Source organism: Cinclus cinclus, chromosome 4 (assembly GCF_963662255.1).
Source record: "Cinclus cinclus chromosome 4, bCinCin1.1, whole genome shotgun sequence".
Classification (NCBI taxonomy): Eukaryota; Metazoa; Chordata; class Aves; order Passeriformes; family Cinclidae; genus Cinclus; species Cinclus cinclus.
Genome location: NC_085049.1, coordinates 32,345,128 through 32,364,762, shown reverse-complemented (window position 1 = coordinate 32,364,762; position 19,635 = coordinate 32,345,128). Strand labels below are relative to the sequence as shown.

The 19,635-nt window shown below is 37.2% G+C and overlaps 1 protein-coding gene across 1 annotated transcript in view; it reads right to left on the bottom strand.

Moving 5' to 3' along the window:
* WASL (WASP like actin nucleation promoting factor) overlaps positions 1 to 19,635 on the bottom strand; it is a 47,938-nt gene that overhangs the window by 11,701 nt on the left and 16,602 nt on the right. Inside the window, exons 2-5 of the mRNA XM_062491036.1 lie at positions 10,202 to 10,336; positions 8,845 to 8,931; positions 8,250 to 8,346; positions 3,300 to 3,323 (exon numbers count right to left, since the gene is read on the bottom strand). Coding sequence (XP_062347020.1) covers positions 3,300 to 3,323; positions 8,250 to 8,346; positions 8,845 to 8,931; positions 10,202 to 10,336 — 343 coding nt within the window. The remainder of the gene's footprint in view (positions 1 to 3,299; positions 3,324 to 8,249; positions 8,347 to 8,844; positions 8,932 to 10,201; positions 10,337 to 19,635) is intronic.

Sequence of the window (19,635 nt, the reverse complement as noted above, 5' to 3'; positions counted from 1 at the left end):
GAGAATACCAAAACATAAATTGACCACATAAGACTACACAAATCTTGCATTGTTAAGAGTTTCTCTTAAAATTAGCACTGAATTGACTAATCATCAAATATTATCAACTCTAAACTTAGCAATAAATTCAGTAAAATCTTCAGAATTAATTTAAAATTACAGTCTTAACTTCCTCTGTACAAAACAAAAAAAAACACTAGGAGTTAATCTTAACTTTAATCACCTATTACATTTTCTGTTATATTCTGTCCATTTTCACCTATTATATTCATATTTACAGTTTCAATACTTGAACTGACATTCAAAAAAGAAACAGGTACTACCTTTATAATGCTAGCAAGCTGGTGATATTCATCTCTCAATTACTAGCAGTCTTTGAAATGCATCTTTCTGCAGATAAAATCCTGAACTAACCAAACATGGTCAGTTTTATGTAAAATAGCAGCAATTTGCAAATGGTAGTTTTATTCAGCTGAGCTAAAATCAAGGACTGATAGCCTGATTCCTTGACAATAATATTAATACAAGAGGTCACAGTAAACTTGAAGATGAAAATTTTTCTTACCATCTGGTTTAGACCTTTGATGTCCACGAGGGATAAAAGAACCTTGGAAAGAACTGTACTCTTCTAGAACTGCCATATTTATATCCAGTAAAATTTTCCCCATCATTACGCATGCACCTTCCCCAGCAGGTGTAGACAGCTCAATAAATGAAGATGACAGAGGCATATAGAGCTCATCATTAGGAAGTACCTGACAATACAGTGGCCTTAAGCATCCACTGTTATCACTGACATCTTCAGAAGGGGCTCCAGAAAATGTTGTACAGAACATTTTGAAATGTTAATTCTAGTCTATATTTTATTTAGAGCCTCTCTAGGTATCCTGTCCCAGGCTACAGACAGCCCTACAAGAAATGCAAACTGTTCTAGTTAATAGCTGAAACAAAATTCTGCCACATGGCTCTTCAGGATTTTCTCAAAACCTAATACCCTGACAAATCCTCATTTCATCCTCATCAGTACTTCACTATGAGGTCAGTTCAACCACAGTAACTCTTCTTTATTTGCATAAAGAGACCTAGCTATTACAAATGAGTAGAACATAAATCCCGGGAAATTACAGACTAATACATTTTACATAACTGTTAATGCCAATTTGAGTTTAATCCTGCAATTCTACAAAAAAAACAAAACTTAAATCCCTATCATCGAAAACGTCATACAAAAGACCAAGTGCTTTCTCCATGCAGCTTCAATGTATGCAGAAAATCCAGACTAACAAGTCCCAGTAAAATAAAATTCCTCACAGTATTTCAACCATGGGTCATGTGAGAACAGAAATGTGACTGTTCTTGTTTTTCAGTTTTAGAGCTAATAATACATTAATACCCAGCAGAAAAAAAGCAGGTGTTTCATCTTTTCTCCCCAAGAATTTCTGAACAGAAACTGCATATAGAGAGTAAAGGAAAAACTAGCTGTTATTACAACAGGTGTGTTTTGTCTTTCTCCCAGTTACATGCTGATAGCATGTATCTGCTCTGGTCTTAATTCCAAATACTGAAATGTGAAGTCTGTGTAGGGTGTAACAACCTGAAGCTATAATCCATGCCCTGACCATGCCCTATCTGTGACTACTGAGGACATGGCCACAAAACTTTTAACCAGCAGAGAAGCCAGGCATTACAGAATTTTATAAAATCAGAAAAGTAAAAGGTTTTGACAGGTTTTGAATGTGGATGCCCCAGAGGAACAATTTATTAAAAAACAGATGCTGTAAAACCTTTGAAGTGATTATACATCGGAACACTGAGCATAAAACCCATGTCTTCCACAGAATACTCAGGATACAGTCAGCATAGGGACAATGACTGCAAGTCTAGTATGAGAGAATTTTTCTCAGAAAAATATTGTTCCCACGTCTTACAGCATTAGATATGTAGAATATTTTAAGCACAAAAGTTTTTGCAGGCTTATTTTTCTTCAACCTTGTTCTATTCAAGGATAGCAAACTAGACCAATAAATTGTTTGTGGTATAACAGAGACTAAATTTTTTGTGGGAGGTGTTACTACATGATCACTACTGCTGCTGTAATTCCCATCTGCTCTGCAGACACTGCTATCAGGGATGTGCTGTTTAGGTAAGCGGAGAAGTTAAAACCTTCTGAAAGCTCAGAAAAGCTGGCAAGACCATCACAGATGGTATTACTATGAGTGTGTCAAAACTTAACAGCCCAGTCAAAGTTTAATCGATACTAAAAATGCCTAACCTAAACTGATGATTGCCTGAATTCCCTCAAAACCTGAAGTTTATGAAAAAGAAAAAGCAGTTTTTTGAGAAGTATTCCATATGAGGGAGGTTTTATCTAGGTATATAAAAGGAATCATTAGTTTCCATAATTCAAGATTATAGTTATGAATGACCTATTTTGATGACCTACAGAGATGCTTGAATGATTTGGTTAGAACAAATTTTAAGGCTACTCCCTCAAGACATTAAGATTTCAGAAGATTGGCTGACTCTACCCTTGCTCAAGCAGCAAACTCAGAGATACATGCTATGACCTATGATCTGGATCACTGACAGAAATATGACAAGAGAAATCTCTTTTTAACTTCAGTGTGAATTCAGAAACCAGAACCACCAAGCTTGGTATTAATTGATGTGCCTTTTTCATGATTTTAGAATGGACGGTAAAAAAGCTCTGTATTAAACTGATACATAGCTCGATTCCTTCCATCATTGTAATAAGAGGATGTCATGAGGAACCTGTATCTTCATGTTTGTAAGACATGCTCCTGAGAGGCAAAGAGATTCAAATAATTCTTCATTCAAAAGTAGTCTAATATTGATGAACATATGACATAAACCCAAAAGACTATGTTACATGGTTAGCCAGATATACTGAAATTGATCCATCATTATTATGCCTGCCATTAAGACAAATGGACAGACATTGTACAGTGATCCTATACATGCATATTCTGAAGATCAAGCAGCAAATGCAAGGTACAAAGTTTTCTTCTTAGTTAAAGCTGAAGGGCTCTCTCTCCTACTTGCAACAAAACATGCTCCTCCAGAAACATTCTTTACAAATGCCAGCTAAGCCACAAAGTTTTCAAGCCACAACTAAACAAATACCAAAGAACAGAAACAGAAAGAATACTGTAAGCTCCAGTTTACTGCTTTTGCTGTTTCATGACTATCCTGAACAAATCTGAAACAAAGCTCTACATAAACAGTAAAAGACAGCAGAAGGAAAAAATAAAATGCAGTGATTCATGCAAAAAGCTTACCATTTGGTGGGTCTCGTCTTTTTTCTGTTGAAAAAGAAAAAGAGCCATTTAACCATAGGTATCACAGGAAAAATTAATTCTAAATTTTAGTGTCTAGTGAAGCTTTCAGTGATCTTGACCTCAAACTTAGGAATCTATTAATATCCTTAAAGTCTACTTGTGCAGTTGAAAAAAAGTATTACAGAACAAAAAAGAAAACCCAACCTTAGACACTAAGCACTGATTTTAAGTGTACAAACTGAGCACGAGCAAAAGGCAATAGATTACTGAGTTGGTTTCAGGCATTTCAACCATGAAGTAGAATGAGATATTCAAAAGGATCTGTTTTAAATATAATCTATCAAAGTAAGATTCTTGAAGCATTATGCTTTTAGATAACCGCTGAATAAAACTGTTCTGCCATTTTTATGTGAAATATAATTACTGCTTTTTTAGAGTATTGCTCCCTCCCAGAACCTAAAATTTAATTAATTTTCTGCTTCATTCATAAAAGATTGGACACACAGGAGCAAGACATTCCACCTATGTTATCCAACAGGTAACTGAACAATACGGAAAGAACTAGACTCTCCTTGGTACTAATATGATATTCTATTCACAGCATCACAGTGTTTCACAGACTATGAAGAACCTGGCTTGATGACTTAAAATGTAAAGATTTCACACCTCAATATTCTCAGCCTATAATAGTAATTTCCCCTTTAAAGGAGATTTCCCTCACTTACTTTTAATTCCTATCCACCCCCAGCACACATCTACACTATTTGTCTATCGCTACACACACTCTTAAGAAATTTGGATTTAACAGCACCCATAAAGCCAAGCAGTTTATCATCTCACTGCAACAAAGGCCACAGCTCTGTAAGGATATGGATTATCTGTAGTATAACAGGGGCTCCCAAGAGTTGCATAATGAGAATTTGTAACAGGTACTTCACTTTCTAGCAAGCCCCAGAAAAACTGGGGGCTTGCTGTATTTTTCCAGACTCACAAACATAAGAAGAGAGACAGTACCTCCACAGATGGTGCTGACCTTGTCCTAGGAATACTTAAAACCCCAAAAATATACAATCCTAAGTATGCAAGGCAAGTCAGCCTCATGACAGTCTGCTGATCTTCAGGTAGGAATAAAGGAATCTGTCAAGACCATCAAACCTTCATGGGGAGGTGACCACAATCCATTGAGAATCAACTTTTTATGAACAAGCCTTCCAAAGACAGTTGATTTTTATGTCACAGCAGGTTAGTTTCAGGCATAGAGGTGGAGAACCTCTGCAAAGATACCTCAGCATAAGGTAACAGGTCTGAGGTGAGAAAAACTTTTACTTTATGGCTAAGTATTGTGCTCTCCCTTCCTACAAGATTCAGTTTAAGAAACCACATCTTGTACTGTACCCTGGAAATAAATTTTTTAAAAAATAAAAATCAACCCCCAGCTCAACCTGTAGACCATAATCAGAGTTCTAGTCAGCAACTTAAGAGACAGCAAAGGAGAGTGCAGGACTGGTTGTAAGTCATCTGTCATAGGATGGGAAGATGGCAAAAGCAGGAGGCATTCACAGGAAATGTTAGATGGCCTTGAGTCAAATCATGCGAACCCTTCACAATTTTCATCATAATAAACAGTTCAAGTAAAAAAAAAATAGGGGGAAACAAATCAAAACATTATATACACTTCCTATAATTTTTACTGGCTAGCTTAATTTGTGAGAGACTAGCTCTGTTTTTCTGTGGTTGCCACTGCTGACAAAAAAAATGAACTTTTGTTCCTGAAGTGCAGATGACCTGATGAGAGTGGCAGATTTTTGGGTTTTTGAAGATGTATGTGCTTACTGATCTAAACCAGATGAATATCAGAAGCTGCCCGTGTACTAAGAACACAGCTCCCTTCAGTGAGTATTCCTGGAAATGAGAATAATCTCTGCCAAGACTTGAATCCAATGCAAGCTGAGCAGGTTAGAGGCGCCCTTGTCACTTAGGCAGCAAATACAAAAGCTGCGACAAAAGATGAAAGAAATAAACAAAAACAAATATAAGAATCCCTCTCCATATGAAGGATCTACCTTGAAACTTACAAAGCCCATTATGAAGGTAGTGAAGAGCTAAAAGCTGGTGAAGGAAAAAAGCAGTTTCATGGAAGATCAACAGAGCTCCCACCCATTAACTACAAGCAGTACATAAAAACTAATCAAGAAGCCTCCTACTTCAGAAAGAACTACCTGCAGTTAAGAACAAGTGTCTGTTTCCCTTTTAGGGATGAGTGCTCAGCATGTGGAGAAGGCACTTGTCGGTGTACACATTAACATTTCCAAGGCAAGATAATAAAAATAAAAACTAATATTATCTATGTGCAATACCCAAAGTGAGAATGTACTGCAGTGACAAGCACTGAGAAGAGTCACACTGTAATCACCCTGTTTACTGAGAGAACTACTTGGGATTGGTTCAAGAAGTAAATGGAGATATTATTGAAGTAAATCTACAGACAAAATAATGAATTATAGCAATTTCTTTCTAATCTAAGGTTAAGAATTTAATTGACTAAAAAAACCCAAAAAACAAAACCAAAAATCCAAAACCCCCAAAGCCCCCAAAATGAAAAGGCCAACCCAAACCAGGGTTTACATGAAACCCTGCACTATTACAAAGATTTGGACAAGAGATTAAGAATTCTTTCCCTACCTTTGTCCCTCATGCTATTCTCTACTTGATATTTTGTACATTTGCAAGCTTCTGTAGATTTCTGTTTGGAGCCAAACTTTCACCTCTCTAGAGCTCCAGATGCACTTACTCAGGGGCTGTCTGTACAATGGAGTGCATTTCATGCTGAGTGAGGAAGAGCAGAACACAGTTGTGTCTTCTCTTAGCTGTCAGACAGTATTTTGTGTGCTAACCTCAGAACCAAGCCTTGGCTTTGAGAGCCAGAACTGATGCTACTGCTACCTTTCATCCACCTAAGTCTTCCATAAGACTCCTGGAGAAGTCTCCAAGCAAGTCCTGAAGGGCATATCAGGCAGCTAAATGATCACATGGAGTACTTAGCTGAGCTGAAAGCATCTCAAGTGGCACTGCTATGAAATTAAACATAGTTTGGAAGGTATGAAGGTAAAAATCCCGTTAAAACAGAAAAGCATCAAAATTATCAGACTATTACCTCTGTAATTGTGAAATTAGGATGTACTAATATTATAAATTATATACAACTCTGGTATCATTTATATATATGTAAATTAATATGTTCTATATAAGCATTTATAAATGAATAAAAGTATAAACATCAAGAGCAAATCAGCTTTGATTTGAACAGTGCAAAACTTGTTATTTCAGAAGCACAATTAAACAGTCACAAGGACAAATACAGAACTCCATCTGGTGGCTTGACTAAGGAATCTTGTATCTGTTTTAAATTCTTGGTTTGCAGCTCTTAAGAAAAAACCTGTAGTGTTGTGAGGTTTTTGAGTTTTTGAGTTGTTTTTTGGTTTTTTTATAGTTTTTGAGGGTTCTTTGTTTTTCATTTAATTGTCTGCTTAAAAGAAAAGCTATCTTGAAGTTGCAAATGTTTGGGGAGGTGGAGTTGTTTGTGAAAACAATATACAAAGTAACATGAGCTTTAGCATACAAACCAAGATATTAGTTCAGAGAGTAGACTAGAAAAACTTAATGTGGTCCTGTGGAAAAAAATCACTATATGGAAGAAAAACCTCTGAACAGAAGGTTTGACTGAACCACTATTTTCAAATAAAGTTTGCTATGGCCAATAATGCAAACATACTTCTTCCCACATAATATCTGTGCATTGCAGCATTATGTTTCAGACACGTAATAGAGTAAAACTTCAGGAACAATAGATGCAAAATTACTTTTGTAATATGAGTATGAGAAACTTGGTAATTTCCACTTCTTAATGATCCCACTTCTTCTCATGAAACCTTATGAGCTTATTCTGAGCTGAGGGAATCTTAAAGAAGTCATTTAAGCTCCTGGAACAAGTGTTCTGCTCCTGAGTCACCATGCTTTAATGAAATCCAAGTGAATACATACAGATAATGCACACTCACAAGAGTACCTGCAAGAGCAGCTCTCCAGGATGAAGGCTTCCTCCTTCTACAGTAGCCTACACTGCATTGCTAGTGCAATTCCAGAATGGATTACAAAAATGCATCCTGTAGCTTGCACATAAGTCCACATTACATCTCACAGCAAGCCTGAACACATCTACTTCTTCCAAGCCTGTATTTTATATCACTTTATACTTCACAGACATATGGCTGTAAAGACAGGAAAGTTGTTTATGGGCTCCCTGGAAAATGCCCAAGACAAGATCTGTAGGAGCCTGAGCTGCCTTTAAAGCACTAACCACGCTCCCAAGGCATCTTGCAGCTGGCAAAAAGCATGCTGTGCTTCACTGACTGTCCTGTGCTGCTAAGGACAGTATAGGCACATCATGTCTTCTGTTCTTGGCATGAGCCAAGATCACTAGTTCTGAATAAAAGATGTTTCTCTACTAACTGCTGGATCATTGCCAAAATTTCATGAACTACTGAACATACCAGATGGTAAATTTTTTGTTACAACCCACTTGGGCTGAATTTAACAAATTTTAGCCTAGGGCTAAAAGAGGGTTTATTCAAATACGAAAACAACTTAGAGAAAGATTTCTAGTTTGCCCAATGTCAGCTTACAATTTTGTTCCCCCAGTCTGTATTTTCAAATCAAGACCTTGGGGTCCCATCTTACACAGACACTTATAGAACAGAATACCAAGGTGAGTAATTTCAGAAAACTAATTTTTGCACACCAGAGAAAGAAACATGGTTTAACAGCTAATTACGCCAAAATATAAATATGGCAGTAGTGCCTCCAGTGGCTTTCAGACATAGCAATAGCTTCCTGCCTCCCCCCCAAAACAACATAAACAAGCCTGAATTTAAGATTAATTTGAATATTTACCAGATTTTTTCTGCCGTCGTCCAAGTAAATCTGTTACTGTTTTGCGGAATAGTTTAGCTTCTTCTTCATTAGCAAAATTAAGACCAACTTGACATGTCTGAAAAACATTAATATTTCCCCCCCCATGACTAAGAAAATGTTTTAAAGGCTTTCTTAAATATTGTCTTACACCTTTCTAAAGGTATAACAGAAAAAAAAAATTACCACAAATTTGGAAATTGTATCTTAAGAATGTCTGTCTACTAATCAAGTTTCTAAAGATCACAGCTAACATATTAGTAAAATCTTGTAGCTTCGAATCAAAAAGGGGAGGGGAAAGGAAAATTTCTGCTTTTAAGAATACATGATATATCATAAATATCATCTGCAAGTCAAAATGCAATTTCATTGAAGAAAGTTGAAAATAAAGAACCATGTTTTATGCTTCTGCACTGTATATTAAATTTTCTAGTTGATATACCACAAAAATTCCTTTAATAAATAAGCTTTTACCAATAATTAATAGAATTAATTAATAACCTTTGTTACATTAAAAGAAGATACTGTTCAAATCAAAGGCATTTTAAAATAGGTATTCAAAGACATTGAGACTCACATCTCCAGCAAAGGTATGAAAATATCCTCTAGGGCTATTATATACAAAGTTATTGTACAGCTCCTGCTCCCACAGTAATTTCCCATCCTGAAAAGAAGAAAACAAACAAAAAAGAAGACTATTAAACTTCTTATTAAACTACAGATTTTAAGTTCTTTTACAATAGAACCTATTAAGAATTGGACACAGCACAGTGTTAAACATCTGCCATGCTTTTAACCCAATGGATTAGCTCAATCAAAATCAAAGCAAACCAGAGTTTGTGTAAGTGCTGTGAAAGTCTATTCCATTGGGTCACCGTGTTCTCTTCAAATTCCTGGATGTTACCAAAAACTTGCTTCCAAGTTTTACAACCCTGCAACAGTGATACTGAGAGCAGTAATAGTGACCAGCCACAGGAATACAGGGACAAACCAGCAACAGCAATAAAAGGAGGCTTCCAGTCTCCTGTTCTTAACTCAGTCTTGACTTGAAAATACTTAACTTAAAGAGAACAAAAAGCTCATCTTTCCAAGAAGTCTCATGTATTTAAATGACATTAGAGTTCAGCACCCAAGGAAGAGTTTTCTGACAGAGTCTTAGCAACCAGGAGACCAAATCACAAAAGTCAAATGCAAGTGCGAACTGGCAATTCTGAACAAGTCTGAGAGATTTTAAGCATTGAATGCTGACAGATAAGAAGCTGTTTCCTGGCCACAGAGATAACGGGAAGCTTTCCAAAGTCTCAGCACAGTCAGTAGGACTTAGTATTCTCAGCATCATTTTTGTTATGAAAACACATCTTGGACACTTCATCTCTGAGTTCCCACTTTCTTGAATTGTCCTATTATAATAGGACAAAGATCTTCAGTATGAGTCTATTTTTTGTGGAAGGAGAATGAAAGAAAAAGCTATCCACTCCAATCCCCCCAGAAAGTCAGAACACACAACTTGTTTGTCCTGCAGTTTTTACATGCACCACCACACTAATCAAAAAATTGTTTCTACCCATTATTTTCTTAAACCATCCAAAGTAGTGACACCTGTTAGAATTTTGACAGCTATCCATATCAGTGACACTATACTAATTTCCACTAACATGACTAATCAGATCTGAAGAGGACAGCTTCTGAGCGCTGTAAAAAATTGATATTTATTTCATCTATTAAAGGTGAAATGTAGGAAATTATTTAAATTTAGAATACCTGAAAACGTTATCAATTGGCAAGTGCAACAAGTGCAATTGCACTGCTTAAAGCACAATACTTAGTTGAGAATTTCTATTAATGCATAGCTATAACCTATACTCACTGAATTCAAAATGAAGAATGAATACAACCAAATTTAAAGGCTCTGAAAAAGAAAAAAAGACGCTTACCTTAATGTCAAATATTCTGATAAAATATGACCTCTGCGGATTGTCCTTTACAAGACAAGCAACACCACAGCACTTCTTTGACCACATGGCATTGCGATCTGCTGCGTATATCTGAACAACTGCTGAAGACATAGTCTAAAAAGAAAAGGTAGCTATTACTTAAAAGGAAAAAAAAAATCATAAATTCTATAACTGATCCTTTCCCAAAGCATCTCTTAGTTTTGTTCCTTGTTCTAGGCAGCAACTTTGCTGGTTTCCCAGGTAGTTAACACCACAAGGTTCAAATGACCCCAAATCACTCCTGTGCTTTAGATTTTCACTTCTATGCAAGATTTAGACACCTCAAGAACCCAAATGAACTTTTCACTCTTTTTCATTAAAATTAGCAAAGAGATCTGGCCTGTAAGAAGCAGATGAGTAACTATGGTGGTCACACAGAGTAGCCCTACTGTGCAAGGAAATGCATGTTTAGTAATTCAAGCTGAATACGAACACAATACTCAAGATGAAACTGTAAATTGCACCGTGCCTGGACACACTCCTGCGTACTGGAATGCAACTGGTTGCATTGCTTAATTGTTTAAATGGTCTCTGGCACAATTTTAACCTATGCCAACTAGCAAATTCTGAAAATTTCTGGGCACTTTTTGAGAATTCACATGAGCTAGGCTCATTCCCAGCTGGCAACCATAAATTGTCCCGTTTTCAAACTGAGAGATTTTAATAAGAGATGAAGATTATTCCACAGCAGATTGCTTCAGTCACAAGAACATTCTTGAGCATATATATTGTATACATCTGTCTTATATTAAGAGTCCCATAAGGAAAGGAAAATGGAAGCCCTCAAATACTATTTATTTAGTAGGCAAGCCATAAGGACATAAAGCTTAAATGATCTGCAATGGGCCAGACTGGAGGCTATCTAGCCTAGGATCTACACCCCAGCAGCACCAGATGCCAAAAGAAGGTAAGAATACCAGAATATACCGTTACAATTATGGAAGCATATCGCCAGGAACTACCAGGCTAGAGCTCAAAGCTCCCCAAGCCAGCAGCACATACTTCATTCTTCCTTTGTGAATTTGTCTAGTCACTCTTCAGACCCATTTGAAATTCTGAGCATGATAACACTGAACAGGATTATGTTTCACAGTTTTCTTATGCACTGTGTGAATAATTAGCTCCTTTTATCTACACTTTTGCCACCTGCTAGTTTCAGTTGATCGTCCCCTCCTTACTCTTAACACTAAGAGATGGTGTTGATGGCCACATAGTTGTTCCTTTACGCTGCACATCCTTTTATAGATATTTGCCACACTACTTTGGACTCTATTCTCTCTTTAGGAAGTTTAGGAAGCAACAGCAGTTTTATGTCATTCTTGGACCAAGAAAAAAAATCATAATACACATTAACCTTGTCAGTCTTACATGGATATTAACTAGTCCCACTATTAGGACTATGTTCTTCTTCGCATGGAGATGAGACTCATGCTGTATGAATCCAGTTTGTTAGCCCTTTGAACATAGAGTCACAATAATAGTTTTCTGCTTTGTTCTCTACTTTTTTTTTCACTATCAAAAAGTTGCACTTCCTTTATCACTATGAAATATTAAGCAGATGTTTTCCAAGATCTGTTATAGCTCCAAGACCTTTCTAGATGACTTATACCTAAAATGAGTAATGGGGTTCCTATTAGGTTTTCCCCACCTGCTCCACAAGGATGACTTTGCCTTCATCAACGCTGGCTATCTGCCAAAACAGTAGACATCTAGAATGCAGGCATGTCCTCTTACATTATAAGATTATCTACTAAATATCATTGTCATCATGGCCACATTTCAAATGGCTTAAAACTACAAAAGAATAGCCTACGTTTCACTGGATTTTTTCAATCAAAAAACTTTCAGTTTTGTTAAAATAGAGTCAGCATAATATAGTCAGACTGACAGCTACACCTTAGGGAAGCTATACAACCTTTGTCCAAGCACTGCTAACTTTACCAAGTCAAGATATATCTCTTTCTCTTTGCAGCCACCTCGCCAGAATTTATCAGACTGAATACTAATCTTGCTGGCAACCTACAGAAGAAGTTAAAGCATGGTGTCTGATGAAAAAAGTGCTCTGTAGTTGCTTCCTCAAATGCTCTACAACTAAGTGTAGAGTATATAATCCTATAATCTACAGTAATATGAGTAATTTCATAACTGCAGTTGTCAGGGGAGTAAAAAGAGACCTAAGAGTTAGCCATACTACCACAACAAAACAATTACATCTGCAACTTAATGTCATCTAAAGGATGTCATTTTCACCTCTATGTTGCAAACAGGCAATGACCTAATTTTGGCCACAGCTGGGCAGATTTTGCTCAAAACCTCTGTTTCCCTAACAGCCTTTTCCCCTCATCTCTCCAATACAGTCTAATTGTTAAACTGATAACCTTGTGGACACAAGACAACACACAGGAGCAAAATAGGCTATTCTACAGTTCACATTTAACCACAGCAAGTATCTTGCCACCCCTGCAAGAAGCATTCTTAATACGCCAAGTCCAGCTCCAATAACCTCTCCCCAACAAGACTTCTCAGAGAAATGGGTGGTCTTGAAAGGAATTATACAACTTAAAATCAAGGCATAGGAGACAGTGACCTGCATTAAGACAGGGCTCACAATGCATTGCTTATCATCATATCTTACAGCAAAAGCACCAACTGGATTATCTGGGTAAACCAGTAACTGTCGTAAGTCGGCAAGTGCTTATAAAACCTTGAACCAACACCTACCTCATGAGTACAAAGAATATTATGCAGAGTGTGTCCTCATTCTGGATAATCATAATATATTTAATGTATACTTGGTTACCCTATGAGTAGAGCTTGATTTAGAAGTTAGAAAACTATTTCGATGAATCTAAAGTAGATTTTGTTGTGAGGGCTACCAAGTTTAGCATTCAATTGCATTTTAACTTACTCTTTAGCATTGTACAAATTCCTAGTGTTGACAAGCTACAATGAGGCTTTTGCATATTAGAATATAAAGTTACAAATTCTGTTGTCATACCACTTTTTTTTATTAAAAGGGCAATATAGGAAAAAACATATAAAGCGTATTTTGGGGGGGGGTGGGGCAGGGGGAGAAAGACAACAAAATCCAACTCATTTTACTTCATCCCCTGTTCATTTTCATGACGTAGAGCAGTGGTGCCAAGTTTTCTGCTATTCAGCTTCTGGAACAAAGATGGTAAAAGTAGTCACCCCCACCACTTGGAAATTTACAGACACACAGTAAAATTTAAAAGTTGAGAAAATAAAACTTCATCTACTGCTATTTAATATGAATCCTAGCCACATAAATTCAATTTTAAAACTTCAAATTTAATCACATTTGCAGCATCTGAGAGCATTTACACAAATACCATAATCTGAGTATACTACTGCATTTACTGAGGGAGCATTCACAGCCTATTGTGAAGGCAATTAAGTAGTGTAGTCTCAGTGTAGTCTCTCACAACATTCTTGAGGAGAATATTGCATTTAAAAGTATGGGTTCTTTTGTATGTAAATATTTCTTCAGAGTTGGTCAGACCACTGATTCAAGGACTGCATTTTTTTCTGAGGTGTAGTAGGTTACTTTGTTACTACTGTATTTTCAGGAGGAGGATTTTGAAGCTGTCACTACTGCTTTTTTAAGAGTTTTCATGAGGACCTTGTCCTTTCTATATAGCTGTATATTTAGAAAAGGTCTATAGGGTAAAAAAATAAGGTAGTCCATCAAAAACTGAAGGGCCATGGAGGTGAAAACCAACTCTTTACTTTTTCCACAGTCAGCCTCCAGCTGGAGGACATACCACTGATTCCAGGAATCTGTCACACCCTTCAAGATGATGAGCTATGAAGCAGTAAGTCTGTGTTGTCAGCTGTACACTGGCTGTGCTGGAAGAGCTGGTCCTACCCTTTGACCCATACTGCAGGATATGTGGCATCAACAAAAGGCTCACAAAAACACCTTCTGCCTGCAAAACTTAGCCACAACCAGTCATCACACATCTGCAGAATGTGATCACAACAGCCACTGACAGTTTCTGACTGGACAGCAGATAGCTGTGTACTTTGATTGGCTTCTGGTGTGAACATTTCCTGCAGTGGTCTGTCAAGTTAATGACTTGCTGTAACTCAAGTGTTTCTAAAAAAAACAGTGAAGCAAGCCAACCCAGATGGTGGCACATCTCATTACAAGAAAGAATCATTACAATGCATGGCTTATGGCTGACAGACATTAAAACAAAGAGTGGCAGCAAGATTAAAACTGCAAGATATTCAGCCACCTCAGTACACACCAGAACAGAAAGCAAGACCTATTTGAATGTTTTTTTTTCCTGTGTTTACATACAGCTGACAACAGGCTGTGGTGCAAAGATCAAAGGCCCATAAAATGACTTTGGTTGGATGTGACTTGTGTAAGTTTTCCAGGCCAAGCTCCTGCTCACAGAAAGGGTAATAAAAAGCCTAGAGTTCATATGCTTAGGGTCCTGCCCAGTTATGTTTAAGGAAATCACCTCTGTGTTTATTCACTTCCATTTTGGTGCTTGTACAAACACATCTAGACTTCATGTATTTCTCTAATGGTTCAGTACTGTTATGTGTTACATCTTGAGAGTACTACTAAAGCATTAACTTTCAACATTTTCCCAAATTTAAGAGTGATGTTTTTTCCCTCATAAAGGGGCAGAACCCTGCATACACACAGAAGCAGATCACACATGACAGACAGCTTGATGTTCTGGAGTTACCCTTCCCAGCCCCTGAAAGTGTCTTACAAATAAAACCAGGAAAAAAAAATTTAAAAAAGAGAATACTTTGTCCTGTAATGCATGAAAGCAAGTAGTAGCAGTTGCTTGCAAGCAGAGTGACCTCTGGGAAAAAACCATGCTTATACAATGGCTGTAGCTTCTTTGTCAAGTCAGTCTGAAGACTTTCAGCTCAATGAGATACTTTTACATTTCTGAGGGGGAAAAGCAAGCTATGGTGAATAGTTGAGTGCAATCCAAACCATATAAGAGTAGAAATCAGTATTCCTATTCTCTTTTCCATAAAGCATTATCTGGAAATGTTGTCCTAATCAATACTAGAGCTGGTGAGAAGATACCCATGGCAGGTATTTTTAAGACATGCTATGGTGGAAATCCTCATTAGAGCTAAGCCAACATGCTGCAGCCTGACCCGATAATGCTGGGTGCTCCTGGGTAACACATTTCTTCTTTAATACAAGACCAGGAAGATTGCCCACAGTTTGCTTCTAGGATGAAGAGCTGTTGCTATTCACTCACATTACATTCACAGCAACAGTAGTTTTCCTCAGAGAGCAGGGTTCAGGAACACAGGGATGCTGACATCAAGTACCACTTCACTGCAGAAATGCTTAGTAAGGCCTAACTTTAATCTTGACAAGAACAGCAGGAAACTTCAGTACCAAAGCAATCTCTAATAGCCTAGCATTAGCTGAGTCATGAAAGAACATGCAAAAACAATATTGTTAGGACTTGTGAATAAGAAAGACAAAAAGCTGAAGTGAGACCATGCTCTACAGAAAATTGACCTTCATTCACATATAAGTAGGCAATTAGATAGAATACAATGGCTGACATCTTTTTCTCCAGATGACAAATATTCTGAAGGAAAAAAACACCTAAAATACAACCCTGACTAGTCAAGCAGAGAGCACTTTAAATCTTAGGGTTTTTTTACAAAACAAACTTAGGTTTTGGCAATTACACTTTAAAGTGTTGATACTTTAATTCATGTTATTCAATGCAAACAAAATTGTAATTAGACTATGATAATAACTCCCTGTTGATTTGCAATTGCCTTAATCTTCAGTGTCATAAATATATGGAGCCTCCAAAAATGTTTCTGCAGTGCTCAATACTGCTATGCATTCTATATCCTCACTCAACACAGAAACATAAAACCTGCTGTAGGGACCAGGCACCAGAACTTCCATCCCTTTCTCAAGGGAAGACTTTGGTGCCCTACACAACCAAGCTCTACTTGCTCTTTCTGGCAGTTTAATTTTCCTTCTGTACAGTGGTTCTGTTTCAAGAAAAAGTGTAGTTTTTTTTCTTGGCATTGAGGAGTCTATCATGTGGGAACAGTATGTTCCCTTCCTGCTAGGAAGGGCTGGTAACCCACTTCAGGGAGAATGTTCTCTCCACCATGCACTCCTACAGAAGGCATCCACTGCAACCTCTCACAATGGTAATTTTAAACAAATTGAGTAAGCCTGCCACTACTGAAATGACCCCTAACTAATTAGGCCACATAAAAACATGCAAGTACACTTCCCTAACAATTGCAACATTTTAAGAAGCAGAGGGATTTGCTAGAGTAGACAAAAATACTTCCTAGCATTTTGACAGAAACTTCGAATAGTTTAATTAGGTTCAGAATCCTACAGTATGCATTAGTCCTGGAGAGTAGGTAAGCCAAACTTCTTAATAAGTATGGGTGCCTAGTATGATGGTATAGGTAGAATTCAGGCCTAACAGTGAGAAATATGAACACAAATTAACATCACCACCAAATTTTAAAAACCTCAGGAAGTATTCATGAGTGTCAACTTGTACTTACTTTTCAGTTATGGATGGGAAAGAATTGAGATGGGAAGAAATTGGAGAAAGGACTGGTGATGCTGAAGGCAGACTACTCTTGCTTACTGCTAACACCTTTATCTGAAGGACTGCAAGGATTAGGGCCTCAGATGACAGCATAAGTACAACAGATGCATCTAATGGTTTTTTAAGGCTTTTCCCCTCTAAAAACAGTGTATCAGGCTATTTATGGTTACTGCATCTTGTACAAAAGAAGTGTGATGATACTGTCTTGATAGCACGCACACACATGCATGCTAAAAACACTCTTCAAGGACTCCACAATATTTTGACTGCACAATTAGATTTTCAGCAGTCAGATTTTGCAACTCTCAGACTGGTCTATAATTTATGTTTTCACACAAGGTTGCCTCCAGAATCTTCATAACTCAGTCTAAATGTGACAGCATTCATCCACTGGGAATTTGATTACTATTTTATTTCTAATTTGGACAAACTGTGATTACTTCAATTTTTTAAAGCTATTGCAACTTCTAAACATGAATTTAGCAAATTATTAAGATTCTCTTCTTTAAAGACAATTGTGTATTGCAAAAAAGCTACCTTCAGATGCTACCAACATGATTTTAAATGTTTCCCATAGAGAGAAGACATACAGAACTTCAGAAGTTTAAGCTGAGCAGCTAGAAACAATCTTCTAATTTTTATGCCATTTACAGGACATTGTTTTCCAAGGACCAACTGATTGCTCCAAAGACAGGAAAACTAAAACAAAACTGCACATTATTTGACAGAACTGACAAAATAAAGCAAAATATCCAACCACATGAGTAAAACTTTACTTTGTGTCAACTGAAAAATAACTCAGCTGAAAACACAGCTACAATTACCAATGTTCAACTTTAAGCTTAAAGCTTGCTTTTCATTTTATTAATTTCCCAGGATTTCTCACTGATTTAAAAATGCCACACATATAGATGCTAAGAAAATAGTAACATTTTCCACCTATATACAAAGTTAAACTGTTAGAAATAAAGCCACCATGTAAGAGATGCTTTTTCTTATTTGAAAGCAGAAGGAAGAAAGAAATTTTTTCAGAAATAACAAAGCCACTTCAGGTATTTCCTATCACTTCTGAAACATGAGAAGACAATTCTGCACAACACATAGCCAAAGCATTTAATGAATTAAGAGACCAAGAACAATGTAAAAAAAGTTAATACCTAAGAACAGATACTCTGTTCTTGCCTGTGCCCTAATAGCCAAACAAGTTAGCTGCAATATCTGCACTGAAGATCTTTTATTGATGTGAAGAAGGTATCAGTGATCAGTAAGTGATGTTACAACAAAAAAAGGGAATTAAAAAAGGGATGAAACAAGGGACTGCTGTTTGACAAATCCAAGCCATAAAAGTGCTTATCTAAACTTAAGTCTGCTGCTGTCCAGCAAAGAAATCCTCCACTCCTAATCTTCAGTCAGCAGCCTGTTACAGACAGCTCACATTTTAACGAGTGTCTTCAGATACAAATGCATTTGCCTTTTCCAGTACCTCCCACAACCCCTCAGTTCAGTTAGAGCTGGCCAACTCCTTTTCAAAACATTGCTCAACGGTGGATCACAGTAGACCAACAATTAAGGTGTGGGCAAACAGCAGAGCATATAAAGCCTAATCAAATAGCACATGATTAAGAGAGACATTCTTTTATCAGACACAGCATGAAGGTATTTTTAAATCCTACAACCTCAGTTCCAGACAGCACATGGAAGACTTCAGCCTTCCTGAGATATGACATAACCATAACCACAAGTACGCTGCAGATTACAATATTCCAAGTTATCTCAGTTGGGCAGATCATTTACCAGCTGACATACACAACCTGGGGTTTCCACTGATGAGCAAACTGAACACTGTCACTTCCTGTTTACCTGCACAGCACCACTCACTGAGCAGCACCTCACTGCTTAAGGCTGCTGAAACCGTGGCTGGCTACAGAACAGCACACACAGCAAAACAGTTACTTGCGTTCTGGAGCTGAAGTTGTTCACATAGTTACTTTCAGAAATAGAGAATATGCTGCATACAGGCTTTCCATAAATTTGTCAGCGTCTACTGCCAGGAAACGAAATTCTCACTAAAGAAGACATTTTGTCTTGCAGTTCTACTCCCTCTTCAGCCTCCCAAGAAACACTCAGATTCAAAGCATGTAAAACTGTTCTTGCCAAAGTTCAGGGAATTTTTAGATGAAAAGCTATAGTCTACGTTTCAATTTCAATCCATTTTAAACTTATCAAAACTCCTAAGACTAGGATGAACATTACACAACCAGACCATTGTACAGATACATAGATTAACCAGTTCTCAAAAACTGTGTTTCATGGTCATACACATAAACTGCAGATTCAAGTCAAGAATAACAAGTTTTATGCAATGTACAGGATAAAATTTGAGTTCTCCTGTTTTGTCCTGTTCCACTGCCCATCCAGCTATAAGAAAATCCAGCTTCTTGCCCTCAACATTCCCTTTTCTTCTACAGCAACTCACTGCCTTCATGCACTAAGGTCCTCTTTCATCAGCCTTCAACCATTCCATTCTCTGCACAGTAACATTTTTGTAGATGCTATATACTAGTTCCATATTAAATGCAGATTCTTACAAGCAAATCCTCATGCCCACTTCAATGATGAGAGCACTTTGAGAAAAAACATCAGAATTCAGGCCCATGTTTTTAGAGCTAGATCCACTGCAGTTCCTTATTGACCCACAGAGTGACACCGGTATCACGAAGCTCACAAGTAAAAATCTGTAGAACAAAGTTAAATTGATTGAGG